The sequence below is a fragment of the Chenopodium album genome, chromosome 27, assembly GCF_948465745.1.
Source record: "Chenopodium album chromosome 27, dcCheAlbu1.1, whole genome shotgun sequence".
Taxonomy (NCBI): domain Eukaryota; kingdom Viridiplantae; phylum Streptophyta; class Magnoliopsida; order Caryophyllales; family Amaranthaceae; genus Chenopodium; species Chenopodium album.
The window spans coordinates 29,873,897-29,890,350 of record NC_137860.1 but is presented as its reverse complement, the minus strand read 5'-3'; the positions used below and the strand labels follow the sequence as shown (position 1 = coordinate 29,890,350).

General features: G+C 36.9%; 1 protein-coding gene across 1 annotated transcript; it reads left to right on the top strand.

Annotated features, from left to right (window-relative positions):
* Window positions 1–668: 668 nt before the first annotated feature.
* On the top strand, window positions 669–15,844 carry LOC145621336 (autophagy-related protein 2-like). The gene is made up of 14 exons (XM_081676074.1): window positions 669–1,056; window positions 3,320–4,353; window positions 4,582–4,727; window positions 5,420–5,595; window positions 5,685–8,858; window positions 8,946–9,058; window positions 10,012–10,219; window positions 11,445–11,558; window positions 11,761–11,868; window positions 11,984–12,116; window positions 13,684–13,886; window positions 14,805–15,001; window positions 15,088–15,316; window positions 15,590–15,844. Exons 1-13 carry the CDS (start codon window positions 853–855, stop codon window positions 15,158–15,160), a joined length of 5,883 nt encoding a protein of 1,960 aa, XP_081532200.1. The 5' UTR covers window positions 669–852; the 3' UTR covers window positions 15,161–15,316; window positions 15,590–15,844.
* Window positions 15,845–16,454: the final 610 nt, after the last annotated feature.

The window sequence follows — 16,454 nt, the reverse complement described above, 5'->3', positions numbered from 1 at the left end:
CCAATATAGTAAAAGTTATCTACTCCATATGTTTTATCGACAAAGTTACTCAATAAAGTTATTTGAGTGAAAGTATGTATCTATATTAGCCTTATAAGGTTTTAAAAAAAATAAATAAAAAAAATAAAATAAAATATTAGCCTTATAAAACTTATCCAATTACCTATTTACATTAGAAGTATATCAGATTTTAAGTTACCTAAAAAGGTTAAGAGTCATTCCAAATTGATTAAAAGCTATTCTAACCCTATACAATGTACACTAATATTAATATTATTGTAAATAGGATTTACCAAAAGTTTTTGAATTATAAATATGATTAGTTGTTTATGGTTTGAACCACCAAAATATCATATTGCAATTTGTTTTATAATTTTTTGGAAACTACATTTAAGTTAAATTTCTTCTCACTGCACCACAATTTCAAATTCACAAAACGTAGTTAAATTTCATACTAATATCTTCTCATCGCGAATTAAGATTAAGTGTCAATTAAATTTAAAGACAACCCAAAAAACAAAGTTTGTCGATTATTCTGAAATGAAAGGAGCAGCGACAAACCCCAACCGGTTGGTCCGGTTCCATTAAAAAAACAAAAATATACGAGTAAATAAATCCTAAAAGCAGTACAATTACACCTTTATTCCAATTCTATCAAGAATTCGGGATTATTTAGTTTCCTTTACTTGTCATACCTTCTCTCTCTCATCATCATCATCATCATCATCATCATAGCAGTCGTCTCGTGGAGGCTGCGTCTTTAATGGAGAACAACATACCTTCCATCATCTCTCAATTTCAACACTAAAACCCCCAATTTCCAAAACCCTAATTTCACAAACTTTGGGGAAGATGTTTTCATGGAATTTCGCTAAGTCGGCGGAGGCAATTCTGTCTCGTTTCGCCATTAAAAGGTTGTGTAAGTTTTTGTTGAAGAAGAAGCTTGGTAAATTTATTCATGGTGATATCGATCTTGATCAACTTGATGTTCAGCTTTCTGCTGGTTTGCTTCAGCTCACTGATCTCGCCCTTAATGTCGATTATCTCAATCAAAAGGTACTTTTTAAAAAAATAAATTTACAGTTTTGTGATTTTTGATGATTTTTTGAATGTTTATGTTGATTTTCATTGTGTTCTTAGATGTTAGAACTGAATTAATTGCAGAATTCAGTTTGTTTTCTGGAGAATTGATTAAGCATGTGTATTGCTGTGATGTTTGGAATATGTTATTATGCTCAAAAAATTGAAATTGAATGTGTATTATATACAAGTACATTAACTTGAGAGTAGTTATTTGATTAACAAGAGTGGTGGTGCCAACTTGGCGGTTTTGGCAGGGGAGGAGGATAGGATATTGATGGAGTGGTGGTTATAGGTTGTAATATAAGGCATCAATTCATGTGAAAGAATTATATATTTGGGATTCCTAAGGGAGATAAGTGCAACTTGTGATTATGGACCAAACTTAGTATTACTATTGTCAAATTTGTATAATTCGACTATTCAGTGGCATCATGGTGAATCCTAAATCTCGGGGGTTTGGGACAATATGACTAGTAATCCACATAGAGGTCTCTGATCCTTGTTTTTCTTTCCATTTGGAATTTTGGCACTATTCTAAACTACTCTCAATATATAAAACATACGTTAGTCATGTTGGGTCTTATTTGATTCGTCTCAATGAGTAGTTTATTAATGTTCGATTGTCAGAATTTTTTTTTCCCAATATGCAACTATAGATGTTTATAGTCAAAGTAATGCGTTGACAAAGTGCACAGAGTGGAAATAATATTTAGGATCAGAGGGAATAATACCTTATGACTTACTTTAGCAAAACTATAAATAATGGAAATATCATAAATTTCCATGATTAAGATAATTGTTTAAGTAACGCTGTATATTCCAGCACCACTATCTAGACATCTCTAGCATTGATCCCAACTCCTCCAATCTTTCACGAGCATCAAATTCCCCACAATGCATGCACCATAGCCAAGTCCTTTTTTCCTCCGTCACCAACATCACCCAGATGGCATCACCACCACCTTAAACCTACTTTTGCTTTCTACACCTCCTATGCCTCTGTTCACCATTAGTGCCACCACCACTCCCTTTGCACTCTGTCTCCCTCTCCTGCCCCTCCCTCCTCATTAAGAAAGAGTATATTTGTTTCCACTGATCTAATACAAAAATTTGTGAAATATTTGAACTGAGTCATAGGTAAACTAAAGGGGCTTTTAGTTTACTTACAAGAATAGAAAAAGAGGGGGGAAAAATGAAGAAAGGGTACTTTTTTTGGTCATTAAGTTAAATTAGGGAATTAATAAGATTAGCTTATGATCAAAAACTTTATCTAACATAGTACTATTGATAAGTCATTAATGATTGACCTAAGCAAAATTCTGACCTCCAAAGCTGGCCACTGTTGCCAACATCCACTAATATGACATGTCATCATAAATGTGGCAACACTAACCATAGTGATGGGGCAATTGAAGAGATAGAGAAAATGGAGGAAGACACTATGTGAGGGTGGTGTTAGTGTAGAGCAATGTCGACAGTGATGAAGGGTGATATGCTTGAAATAGGTAAAAGGGGAATGAGGTCTGGAATTCTGGATCAGTGGGACAACTTAAAAACAGTAAAAAGCCGCTCATCACCACCGAAGCTGGCCATTGTTGCCCACCTAATCCACTCCAACCTGGAAATAAAAGTGGTAGTAATGGGGCAACATAAGAGATAAGGAGTGGAAGTGGGAGGAGAGAAAATTGGTGGTGGTGATAGTATAGCAACAACGGCAGCATTGGGGAGAGGAGAAATGCTAGGAATAGGGGAAGGGGACTGTGGTTTGGATTTGTGGGCCACCTTATTGTTGAGTTTAGTAGATTAGTGGTTTGAAAAACATAAGTACTTTTAAGGAAGCTGTTTAAATTTCTTAGGTAGCTTTTCTCATAGTTTGTCTTATAATAGACCGTTCTCCATGATTGCTCTTTTTAATTACTTGCAAAATACCTTTTTGGCACCTTATTTGAGGAAGTGATTAGACGAGGTAAACGGACGAATTAAACTATGAAATTTTAAGCGTAGTAACTTATCACTTTCTTCTTATCAGTGGTAAAATTGTCATAATTTGCCCGTTTACCTGGTGTAATATCTCCCTTAAAGTGCATGCCAAAGTGCCGTGTTGCAAGTAAATAAAAACAGAGGAATTACTTAATATATCTTGATTGCACATTTTACTCATCTTTTATTGCTATCATCTTTTTATATTTCTGGGTAATGTGTTTTGTGATAACTAAAGTTTCTTTTTTCATTTCAGTTGGGGAAAGTATCAGTATTTAGGGTGAAAGAAGGTTCAATCCGCTCATTATTAATTAAAATGCCATGGAATGGTGAAGGTTGTGAAGTTGAAGTGGATGAGCTTGAGCTTGTGCTTTTTCCATTTGATGGTGGCAATTCACAAGAGGTAGTTGGAACTCATGATTCAAATGAAAATTATCGTGTAAATAATGACATGGGAACAGTTGAACATGATATGGTCTACAAGTCTGCAGCTGCTTCTGTCAATGTTCATGAAGGCGTTAAGACAGTCGCTAAGATGGTGAAGTGGTTGTTGACGAGCTTCTGTATCAGAATAAAAAGTGTGATTGTTGCATTTGATGCTGAAGTAGGAAGGGATAAAGAAGAAGGGTCTCATGATGCTTTGGTATTTCGAATTGCAGAAATTGAATGTGGAACTTGTATTTCTGAAGACAAGAGTTTAATTGATGTTTCAAATTCTGAAGACTTTCTGGGTATAAGCCATCTGACAAATTTTCTTAAATTTCAAGGAGCTACAGTTGAGCTTCTTCAGATTTATAGTGGATACAATCAAACACATCTTGCTTCGAAACCTCTGTTGACTGGGGAAAGAGGTGGCTTTTGTGGTTCTATGAAGGTGTCTATTCCTTGGAAGAATGGTTCTTTGGATACCTGCAAAGTTGATGCAGAAGTAAATGTGGACACCTTAATTGCGATATTGCAACCCAGCACCCTAAAGTGGATACAAGCTACATGGGAATTGCTTGAGAAATATGAGAATAACAAGGTTGATGATGTCAATCACATGTCTGTCGACACTGTTGTCTCTGACTCAACATCTCTGTGCAGTCCATCAGCTTTTCCTTCTTCAGTGCTGTCTGACAAGTACCTTACTCCAGAATTTGATAGTTCTCTTAAATTAAATTTGTCTTCAAGGGAAGAAATGGTTACAGATGTTCTTCTTAAGGAGTCATGTTTCATATCAGATTGGGTGCCCTTTTATAATGGAAACTACGACAATCCAGGAATTGAAGAGTCAAATCTAGGAGCCAGGTTCTCTTTCTTTTTATGCTGATGACCCCATTTAATACGTTATTTCAAGAGGAATCTAATATATATATATATATATATATATATATATATATATATATATATATTGTTATTCAAAATACAAATCAAAGCAGCTACCATAATCTGTCTATTCTATTGAGGATTTATTTTTTAAAGTACAGTCTTTTATTTACTTGATTCTCAATCAAGTTGTCCTTTTGCTGTCTGCAGTGTAGATCAGTTTTTCGAATGTTTGGATGAGTTGAGGAGTTCCCAATTCATGGGCAGTAGTGGAATGTGGAACTGGACATGCTCTGTTTTTAGCGCAATAACTGCTGCATCAAATCTTGCTTCTGGATCTTTGAATGTTGGTGCTGGTATGCTTGTTTTCTCAGTCTTCCTGTTAGTTGTTTGCTTTGCTGTACTTTGCATCTTTAAGATCTCGTATTCTTATCACTTTTGTGTTTTATTAATGATTTTTAACAAAGAACATTGGTACTGAATGAGTAACTAATCTGGAAGCTCTCCAAAGAATTTCAATGGAGCAAAAAAATTAAAGCATAACAGATTGTTCTTCCAATGTTTGAAAGACAAACCCTGGAGGAACTATAGAAATTTTTTGTGTTACTAGCAGTTGTGCATTGTAGAAAGGAGTTGTTAATTAGTGATGAAGCTGTGATCTTTTTGTAAGTCTAGTATCTAGCATTTGATTTTTCAAAATAATTGTTCGATGAGCTGAAGGATCTTGCATATGAAAGAAGTAGAATGTCTTTTTTTCTTAACTATTGATTTTGAATGAAATTTTATTTGAAGGGCTTTTGCGCTAATATGTTGTGCACTAGGCCACTAGTATAATTTTCATCCATTGCTCTGAGGAATATTGTTCTTGATCTTATGGTCACTAAAAGCTTCGGATATCACTTCCTATGGTCTCTCGAGATTCTGATTACGTTCTCTGCTTGTATCTTGAACTCTAGCTGTGATTTGGAAGAGGTTCTTTTCACTAGTATGCTTGGAAATTAGCATTCTATAGTGCAGTAATATATTTTTTTCTCTATTCTTTGTGCAGAGCAGCAGCATGTGCAAACAAATCTCAAGATTAATCTTGTTGGGCTTTCAACAATATTAGCCTTTTCTGATGAAGACCAGTCAACTCAGCGAAGGCCAGCTGATGAGCAAGTTGGTATTGATTTCGATGCTCACCATCTGTGTTTAAATTTGCAAGATATTCTCATAGATGTCCAGGTAAATCTGTGTGCTTGAAGTCATAGTCTATCTTGTTTGTGCTTCCAAGTTATATTCACTAAACTTTGAACATTTTGTAAATCAAACAGGTGTATCTTCAGGAGTGGAAATTGGAAACAACTGTCAAGCGCATTGTCTTAGATGAACACTTCAGTCACAAGGAATCTGCAGATTTCAGTTTGTACGGTGAAGAGAAGGGTTTGAGTGATCAGACATTTATGATCCGAGCTTTGCAAGATAAGGTTCTCGGTGTTCTGCCTTCAAATTGTTTGTTTTCTGAACCATTGAGTATGGTACTTTCTGATGCAACTAAGCTTGGGAATACTCCATCTAGCTTATTGAGTACACAAAACTGTGCTTGTGGCAACAATACAGTGAAGGCTACCTTGTTTGAAACTTCTGGTGCTAGTCAGTTTCTTTTAGCGGTGAGTTTGAGATCCTTTGATGGTCAGTCAACTAGGCAAATTTCGTTTTCGTTAAAGCTTCCACCTTTCATATTGTGGTTGAACTTTGATGTGGTGAACACGGTCCTGGAATTTTCAAGGGCACTTGTTAATTCTTCAAGAAAGGAAGAACCCGAGGCTGTTTTTTCATCTGGAGCCTTTGAAGAGAAGCATAAATCTTCTATTCATTCTGATGTCACATCTACATCCTTTAAAGGAAGCTTGGCAGGGGGCATATATCTTCCTCGTGCTAAGATAATTTTATGCTTCCCTTTTATGAATGGTGGAGGTTTGAAAAGCTATTTAAGCTGTGACCAATTTATTGCTCTCGATTTTTCTTCTCCATCAAATTCCAAGAAATTGAAGGCTGAAGGGTCTACTTTTTTTCGAGAGGATATACCTTGGAAGAAATATACTCCATCACCTTCTCACTCAGTGCAGTTAAATGTTGTTGATCTTGATGTTTACCATATCGTTAGTGCTGTGGATGATGATGCTGGTAAGGCCACTGAGTTGGAGAGTCAGAAACTTTGCTCTCATCAAATTCTAGCCCTTGGGAATGGAACTCATTGGGTTAGTTTGATCAGTATGCTTTGGCACGAAGATGCAGTCACTGGTCCTTGGATTACAAAGATTGCAAAGGTTTTAGCAACATCTGATGGGTCAGCTGGTAAAATGTCATCTGCGACAAGTGATTATGAGTTTACTTCTGTATCAACTAGGGACAAAAAAGGGGATCTATCTTCCCAAAAACAAAAAGAGCTGATATTGAGCTCCAAATTCTTTCTGCATATTGGTGTACCTGTCATGGTGGTTACTCTTCGCAGGTCTCAGTATTTATGTTTTTTTGACCTTTTGAGTCAAGCCATGGATGTGCTATCCAGTGCAGGTAGTGACACAGCTTATGAAAATAGAGGAACAAGTTTAAACCAGTCATCTGTACTCCTGGAATGTGGTCTGGCAAAAATTCATATTGAACTTGACCAAGAAGACTGCCTTAAAAGCTCACTACAGAGAGAACTTCCAGGTTCATGGCACAGGTTAAGACTGGAAATCCAGAATCTGCAATTGCTTTCTGTTTCTGATGTTGGGGCTACCAGTGGTGCTAGTTTTCTTTGGGTATCTCATCGTGAAGGGAAGTTGTGGGGTTCTATTACTTCATTGGCTGATCAGGATGTTCTTCTGATATCTTGTAGCGATAGTTCAAATGGACGTGGTGATGGAGAAGGTTCAAATGTTTTGTCCTGCAGCCATGCTGGCTTTGATATTGTTCACATGTCCGACCCAGAGAGTCTCCATAGTCATATGTCAATTAGTTTGAAATGTGGGACCATTGTTGCACCAGGAGGCCGCTTAGATTGGCTTGATAAGATACTTTCGTTCTTTAGCTTGCCATCTCCTGTAACAGGCGAAAATGTTGAATCTGATCAGCCGAAGGGTGATTCTCAGAGGCTTTTCTTCGTTCTAAAATTCATCGATGTTGCATTGAGCTATGAGCCATACTTATGCGAGTTGGAAGTGAATGGAGAATGTCTCAATTCTAAATCTCGTATATCTGTTAACCTTGATGATGACTCATGTGAGCCATATATTGCTTGTCTGTTGGCTGCATCATCTTTTACACTTTCCAGTACAATGATAGCTGGTAGTCTAGTAAACGACTACAGTATCCGATTTCAAGATGTGGGTCTTCTAGTTCATGCTGCAACAAAGCAGGAAAGGCTAGTGGGTGAGTACGGTGTCAAATACTTGCATAAACTTGGCTATGTCAAGGTTGCTCGGGAGGCTCTGGTTGACGCTATTTTAAGGATCAACTGTGAAAATGACGTCAAATGGGAACTAAATTGTTCCGAATCTCATGTGGTTATCAGTACTTGTCATGATACAACACTTGGTTTAATACGCCTGGCTTCCCAACTCCAGCAGCTCTATGCCCCAGACATGGAGGAGTCTCTTGTCCACTTGCAAAACAGGTGGAATTCTCTAAAACTGGTTCAAGGAGAGGATGTTTGTGAAGGAGTATCAGAAACCAGCAGCAATTCTTCTCCAAGGAAACTGAAGGTACAGCAACTTGGTCCAGATTCAAAGTTTGACTCTGGGTTGGTTGGCTTAATGGGTGAAATATCTGAAGATGCCTTTCTTTTCAGTGGAAAATCCATGAGCCCATCTGATTTGTCAGAACTTAATACAGTTGAGGGAAATGATAGTGATCTATTTCTTGAGGGGCATAGCTTCACCTATCCATGTCATGGAGTTTTAATGGAAGATGGTCATTCGTCAATTTTACAGAAGACGGAGATTATGGAAGGCTATTGCCTGTCAGATTTAAGATCTTTATCAGAACTAACCATTAACAGCCATTTTCCTGAAGCTGATTCCCAATCTAATACAGAGAGCAGGGGAAATGTGGATGTTCAAAGAGGAAAATGTGGATGGTATGGTAGTACATCCTTGAGTATATTGGAAAATTATGTACCTGATCGAACTGGTCAATCTCACTCAAAACAGCTTCTGGAAGGCGAGCAAAATCATGAGGAAGGTAACAGTTTCCAAAGATTCAAAGGACGTTTACTATTGGATAATGTGAATATTAAATGGCGGATGTATGCTGGTTCTGACTGGCATGACTTGGAGGAAACTGTTTGGCATTCTGCTGATATCTGTGGAAGGGATGAAGCTACATGTTTAGAGCTTTCACTATCAAACATGAATGTCCATTATGACGTCTTTCCAGATGGGGACTTATGTGCATCAAAACTATGTCTTTCTATCCAAGATCTTCACATATATGACAAAAGCAGAAATGCTCCTTGGAAACTGGTATGGCCTTTGGGCACCTTTTCAGGTTTCTGTTTTGCTGTTTTTCTGTAGAGCATTCTTAGTTAAATTTTTTTCCTCATCTACAAGGTGCTCGGATATTATCATTCCAAGGACCGGCCTAGGCAATCTTTGTCCAAGGCATTCAAACTCGACTTGGAAGCTGTCAGGCCAGATCCCACGACTCCTCTTGAGGAGTATCGGTATGCATTTTTTTATTGTTTTTTTTTTTATTTTTTTTTGGGACTTCTCTGTTGCTATTAGTAGAGACACTTTTCCATCTAATGATACCTTCCTTTTGTTTTCTGAATGGAGCAACCAAGCAAGTGACTATATATTTTTTTGTAAAGAAAATTGGAAATATATGGTGGGACAATGTCCTTGAAAATCGATAAGGGAAAGGGGTTCATTTAGCAAAATTGCATTTTCTGACTGTATATACTTTGCTGCTGGTCTTGGTTGTGTTGAGATTGGCATGATGGAAGGATGGTCATAGAATATTTTATGCTTTGCAGGGTCTAGTTAACAGTCATCCTCTCCCAAAACAAGTCTTTTAGGTCATGCATATGTATTACAAGTTTAATTAACATTCAGAAATGATGATGCTTTGGTATTTTAGATAAACATATCATAGTGCATTGATATTTAGGTGACAAATTATGAGGTGCTAGCTGAGAGGTCAGATAATCTGAAATGGAGGAAATAATGTCACAATAAGGCAGAAGCTAAAGTTACTAGGTATTTTTTGAATGCTTTCAGTGCAGTTGCTGTACTAGGTAGCTAATTATTTTGCTGCTTTGGCCAAATTTTAGTCAAAGTCATGGGCATGACTGTGGTCTGAAAAGTCAATATGTATATACTGTAAAGATTGTTACTTCTATTGTATAACTTCTCTTTTTTGTTTTTAGTTATTGACCTGCATATCATTAGATCCCACTAAGGTGTATATTGAGGTCAATTTGTATTCATGCTAGTTGTCCACTTTTAGGTCTGTAACCTGTTCTGATCTGTCTGTCTGGTCATTGTCCGGATTCCTTATGTAAATTGGATCTCACTTCAAACAGTTCTAAGTTTCTAACCCCCCCCCCCCCCCCCCCTTTTTTAAACTTCATAATGATTAATGATTGCAATGACTAACAAATAGCTGGATCTGCAGGTTACGCATAGCTGTTCTTCCAATATTATTGCATCTTCATCAGAGCCAGCTTGATTTTCTTATTTCCTTCTTTGGGGGCAAGTATTCATCGGACGATTCCTCAAATGGTGATGCACAAGGTTCAGGCTCATCAGATGTTATTACAGCAGAAGATAGTAAGTTGAAAGGTCTTAGCCTTGTGGATGAAGCATTGCTTCCCTACTTTCAGGCAAGTATTTAGCTCATGTTTTTTTTTTTTTTTTTTTTTTTTTTTTAAATTCAAATATCTAATTGCCCACCTGGATGATATAGATACTAGCTCTATGGATATATACTCACTTGTCTCACTGTTGAGAAATCTGTAGGGAGTTTGTGAAGAAGAATAATGGGAATCAAATGTCTCACAGTTTTATCCTAGGTCAGCTAGTCTTTAAGTTGGGAGTGGCTAGAAAGCTTGAACCTTGAAGTCAATTTTTTAATAGCTTTTGAAGCCTAGGTTGTTTTGTGTTGGAATTGAATGTTGATTCTAAACATGTAGCAAATTACCCCCTCTGTGAAGGTTTGGCTTTGTTTCGAACACTGCTCTACCTTGCGTCCTTGCTTAGGCCTGGGAGGAACCCAGACTGCTTTACAAATTCCCCACCTCAAACTTAGGTATTAATCTGCCTGTCAAGTCTGTCTTTGGGGGATTATTTGTTTAAAAGCTGCTCATTTACTGTCCTACCCTCCAAATAAAAAATAAAATAAAATAAATGAAGGTGGCAAGACTGCAAGAATGCAACTGAAGGAATACAAGTGTTAGGACTTAGGACTGACTTGTCATATATAAGTCTGAATCTGATGTTCATAAGAAAAAATTAGTTGCTGATAATTTTACTACGAAAATGAAAGAAGTATGTAGAAGGAGTTGTCATGTGCCTTTTAAGATTTTAATCACATGTATCTGCTCAAAAGTGTGATGTGGAACATGTGTTGGATTTTGCTGTGGCTTACACAAGCTATATCTTGCTTGTTAAGAACAAATCTAGATTCTGCAAAGTGCATAGTGTAGGAATTACAGGTGAGAAATAATAACTCTTGTCCAAGATAATTGATCACATATCTGTTCAAAAGTAATAGGGGCTATAGGGCTCTCTTAAATTTAGTAAGTTAAATTTGAACATTTCTCTATTACCCTTTAACGATACTCCTAACACAATTTATGGACTTGGGGAATAGTTGAATTGTGCTATATTGTTTTACATGCTGGAATACTCAGTAAAGTTCATTTTATAAGTGTGCAAATTGTTCACCATGGTAAGCCATATGATTAACTTTAAATAAAGTGTAATTTCAGTTACAAGAGGGTTATAAATAACAAGTACTTAATTGTTCACCATGGTAAGCCTTATGTTGTCTTTATTCTAATGTGGATGTTTAGACTGGGGAGATTAATGCCAATAATGTTCCTGCAGAAATTCGACATCCGGCCTATTATTCTTCGAGTTGACTACTGTCCTAATCGTGTTGACCTTGCGGCGTTAAGTGGAGGGAAGTATGTGGAGCTTGTAAATCTTGTTCCTTGGAAGGTAATATATTCCTATGTTAATTTTATTGCACCAAATCTTGAAAAATCAGTAAACATGTTATTATGAAAATTGTGTCTCCCCTAGTACTATATTGATGTTCTGAAATTATAATTCATTCAGTTTTTAATCTGACCCACTCTTTGTTGCTCAATAGCTATTTAATGATTGTGAAATAACCTGTCCTTCCACATTATCTATGCAGGGGGTTGAGCTTCATCTCAAGCATGTTCAAGCTGCTGGTATTTATGGATGGGGCAATGTATGTGAAACTACTCTTGGGGAATGGCTGGAAGATATTTCGCAAAATCAGGTTTTGCTAATTTGGTTTAATTTACAAGTGAATTGTAGCTGTAATTCTAAACTTATTGATTTGTATCACTGTGTCTCCAGTGTAAATTAATGAAGTCATTGTTCTGAAAATGTAGATCCATAAACTTTTGCGAGGACTTCCTGCCATTCGATCTTTTGTTGCTGTGGGCTCTGGTGCTGCAAAGTTGGTTTCTCTTCCAGTGAAGAATTATAGGAGGGATCATAGATTAGTGAAGGGATTACAAAGAGGTAGCTTTTTAACTTGTCTTATCCACTTGCTATCAGTTTGATTATATGTTATGGATTATATAAATCTGAGATCTGTTGGCTACTTTCTTATTGGTTTTTATGTTGTTTTTCTTCATAATTCTCTAACTCTACTGCCAAGAAATTCCTTACAATTTTTGTGAAAATCAAAATTTGTTTACTGAAATTTGGATAAGATTGTTGGTTCTGTGGGAGAACATTAAAGTGTGCCTACTAAACTAGATGTCAGTTGTATCTCTTTTTGATATAATTCCAGCTATGGTGTAGAGCAATGTGCAGTTCTTCCTTGTTTTGTTATGTTTCCCCAAGCTAATATTCAGCTCCCTAGTAGATTCCTTGAATGTTAATTGTTAATTATTAATCCTGTTCCTTTAGTATTCTGCTCGCTGAGGGATTTAATTCATTCCCATTGTCTTGGAACTGATGAGATTGGAAGAAGAGCCTGTATTTTTCTTTGTATATTTTACTGGAAATTTTCTGTATGAAAAATACAGAATCTCTAGGATGAGATCTATGTGATGAGTTTTAAAAGATTACAAAAGTGGTATCTTGTTTTACTGGAGTATCAGGTCAATTTGGGTTTAGAATAAATCAAATTCATACAGAGTGATTTTTAACAAATGTTAATAATTTAATACCAGTGAGCCACCCCCATAAACTTCCCAGGTAAGGGTTCCTTCTTACCTGTTGGAGGGTTCGTTTCCTTTGAAACATCTGCGCTGTCTATTATTCAAAAGCATACTTCCTCTCTTATCATTATCATTACCGTTACTGCTGCCTGCCATCCAAAATGCATGCCCCCTCCACCTTTTCCTTGCCTCCTTCCCCTCCCTTTTTCTCCTTTATCCTGGTTGCCTTTCAATAGTCTCAACCTTCTTTGACCACTTTCCATATTAACAACCACTTCTCTATGTCTTTTTCATCCTGTCCTCCCTTGTATTCCATCACGGTAACAACCATCACCTTTGAATTACTAGTTATGTCTGTAATTGGGGCCACAGTAATTGGTTTTCAATTATGTACCCATTAAAATTAAGAAGTTAATAATTAAAAAAATAAAAATCTAGTGAAAGACTAGGATTGTAAACCTCATTTGATGATTATATACACCATTGGTTTGTTTATTTTACTTTGCCTTATATTGTTGCTTGCATTGTGTCCAGCCACTTGAAAAACTAGGATTGTAAACCCCATGTGATAATTAATAGCAACCTTGGTGATGGTCCATTGGTCATGATAACCAAGAGGGGAAGGTGGTGTTTATGGTTCAAGAAAGAGGACTGTGGCCATGGTGGTTTTGGTTAAAGAGAGAAAGGGGTTGAAGACTCAACTCAAAGCTTATTGCCTTAGTTCTATTAAGGAAACTGAGGTTATATGACTCACACACACTTACACACACACACACACTGTCTCTCTCATATTCTTCCTTTAAGTCCAAGCAGAATCTCACACTTGATTCCTTCCTTTGCTGAATTAAATAGCCCCTAATGCTGCTTACCCTTTGCTAAATATGAACTGATGAACTATATCTTGCTTGGATTTTTTTCAGGGACTGTGGCATTTCTTAGGAGTATCTCAGTTGAAGCTCTTGGTCTTGGTGTGCATTTGGCAGCAGGGGCTCATGAGATTCTGCTACATGCAGAATGCATTGTTGCACGCATTCAGCCTTCATTGCCCCATCCTGTCAGAAGAAATGTCAAGGAAAAGCGTGGCTCTGATCAGCCAGAAGATGCTCAGCATGGACTTCGACGGGTCAGCATTTGCATACCTTGCTTCAATACAGTTGTTTAATTTAATTGTTTTATAATGTTGAGTCAACAAATTACAGTATTCTGCTTATCCTGGAAATCTTCTTTTAGATTGTTTTTTTTTTTTTTTTCCTATATTCCATACCTTTTGCTTTCCATTTTGTACAAAGCTGTTAGATATCTGATTTTGAATGGGCAATGTATTTCTAGCCAAAAGGTTTATTAGATGCAGCCTCAGCATCATTGCAGAAGCAAGGCTATGTACATCCCTTAACCCCTCCTTGCCACGGGAGGACTAGCTTTAGTGTTGTGTTGTTGATATTACTTTTTGTCCTAGTGCATTTATAATTTCTTCTAAATATTAGTGGTGGGGCATCATTGCTGGGGTATCTTGCTGTTTGTTAGTTATATTTTACTTCCTCTGTTTTTTATTTTACTTGCATCACTTTGACTTTAGCTCTTATCTTGAATTCTACTTTGACTAGCTTGGACGATTTGTAGTTGAATTAAAAAGATTAATTACCTTGTGTATCTTTTAAGGTTATATGCAAAAATTGGCCTGCTCTGACTGAGATTTTAGGATCTGTGTCAGTTATTGTGTGCTTCGTAGTTCAAAATAATGAGCTATGTTCAACTTTGAGTCTTTGAATACAGCTATAAAGTTTCAATGACGCTCTTTTTGGCTTTAATCCTTGTCCTTAAATTTCAATAAGATTATACCTGCTAGATCCTTGATTAAAAGGCAATTGCAAGTGATATGAAAATCACAGGTTTATAGTGGAATTACTTGTACAAGTAGCATTGTCACTCTTCTTTCAGCTGTTAGCTCTATAAATAAGAAACAATGATGAATTGGCTAATATGTTGACTGTTTAGAGATCCAATGCTTTTAGTAATTGGTTGATGCTTGCGATTGCAACAGGCTTATGAGAGTCTTAGTGATGGTCTGGGGAAGACTGCCTCTGCACTGATTCATACTCCCATGAAAGCGTATCAGCGCGGTGGTGGTGCTAGTTCTGCTATTGTGAGTGCAGTCAGGGGAGCTCCAGTTGCAGCCATAGCTCCTGCATCTGCTGCTGCACAAGCTCTGCACTGTGCTCTTCTTGGTGTCAGAAATAGGTCTACTTGAAATCTATTATTCTTCATTTTTCATTGGCCATTGGTGACAAATCTTAAATACTCATTCATGCTTGATGTATTTGCAGCCTTGATCTTGAACATAAGGAGGAATCTCTGAACAAGTACTTAGGCCCGTCTCGCTCCTGGGAACAAAGTTGAACTAGCTAACACAATTTACAAATTTAGTGATGAACTCTTTGGGTTACTGCCAGTCATTCTCGATGAGCTTTGATATGTCTTCCCAAAAATTTGCAGCATCAGCTGTGCAGAGTCAACAATGGCTTTGTTGGATCCTGGTGCTCTTTCCTATTTAAAGTGAGTTTTTTAAACATATAAATTCAGTTCATTATTTCTTAATTTTATGCCATTTGTACCCTTGCTGACTTAGGATTATGTTTAAAATTTTAGCTGCTGCTTAAATTTGGTGTTAAGCATGATTCTAATATGTGATTTAAGATTTCCACTTCACATATGTCTTGTGTAATTCATGTTGGCTAGTTTACTGAAACCTCTAACTTTGCAAATCATGAAATCTGTGTTTCAACACCCATGAACCAAAATTCTCAAATTGCAATGCTTTTACTTCAGGTGTAGACTTGGCTTGTGACAAACGGTCTTCACCATTGGATCGGAATTGCTGAAGACTAAAGAGTAGTTCCTGTACAAATTGTAAATAGTCATTGTTGGTGATTAAATTCTTAGAAGCACATAGCCTTGTATAGTTCTTAGAGATGTGCTCTTCCATTCCTTATTCTTTAGAAGCTGCATTCTTCATGTTTGAATGTGGTTTCAATTTAATGTACATAGTTTGTTATATATATATAAGTATATTTTTAACTGGGATTTGGGATTCTGATAGGCCGATTGGGCTACCTTTGGTTTGTGTTGTGTAATTATTTTTGTTAAACTTTAAGCTAGTGATTGACTGTATTGATTTTGTGCAGGGGTAAAGGTTTAAAGTGCTATTGTGATCCCAACATAAAAAATTTTCTTTTTTTGGACAAGAACTACAAAGCAAACAAAAGGAAAATATAAAAGCTGACGGCGTCTCAATGTCGATGGTGTTTTGTATAAAATCCACAAAATGTGCAAACGGCGCATTTTTGGTGCGGCAAGGTGCCACATCAGTAACCACTTAAGCAACCCCTCCCCCCACTCAAGTAAGCCCTCCCCCCACTCAAGTAACCCATCTAGTAACCCCTCCCCCGACCTACCCATCTAGTAACCCCCGACCTAGTGACCCTTGACCCACCACCACCCCCAATACACCATGCCGCCGCCACCACCACCACCACCATACACCGAACCCACAAACAAGCATAGATCCAACCAAACCCACTACCAAATCGTAAAAAAAAAAAAAATTAAATCGAACAAATACCTTTGAAATTAACAATGGCTTCGAATTTCACTTCAAATATGGCTAAAAAAGGTTAAATTCGATCATGAAAAC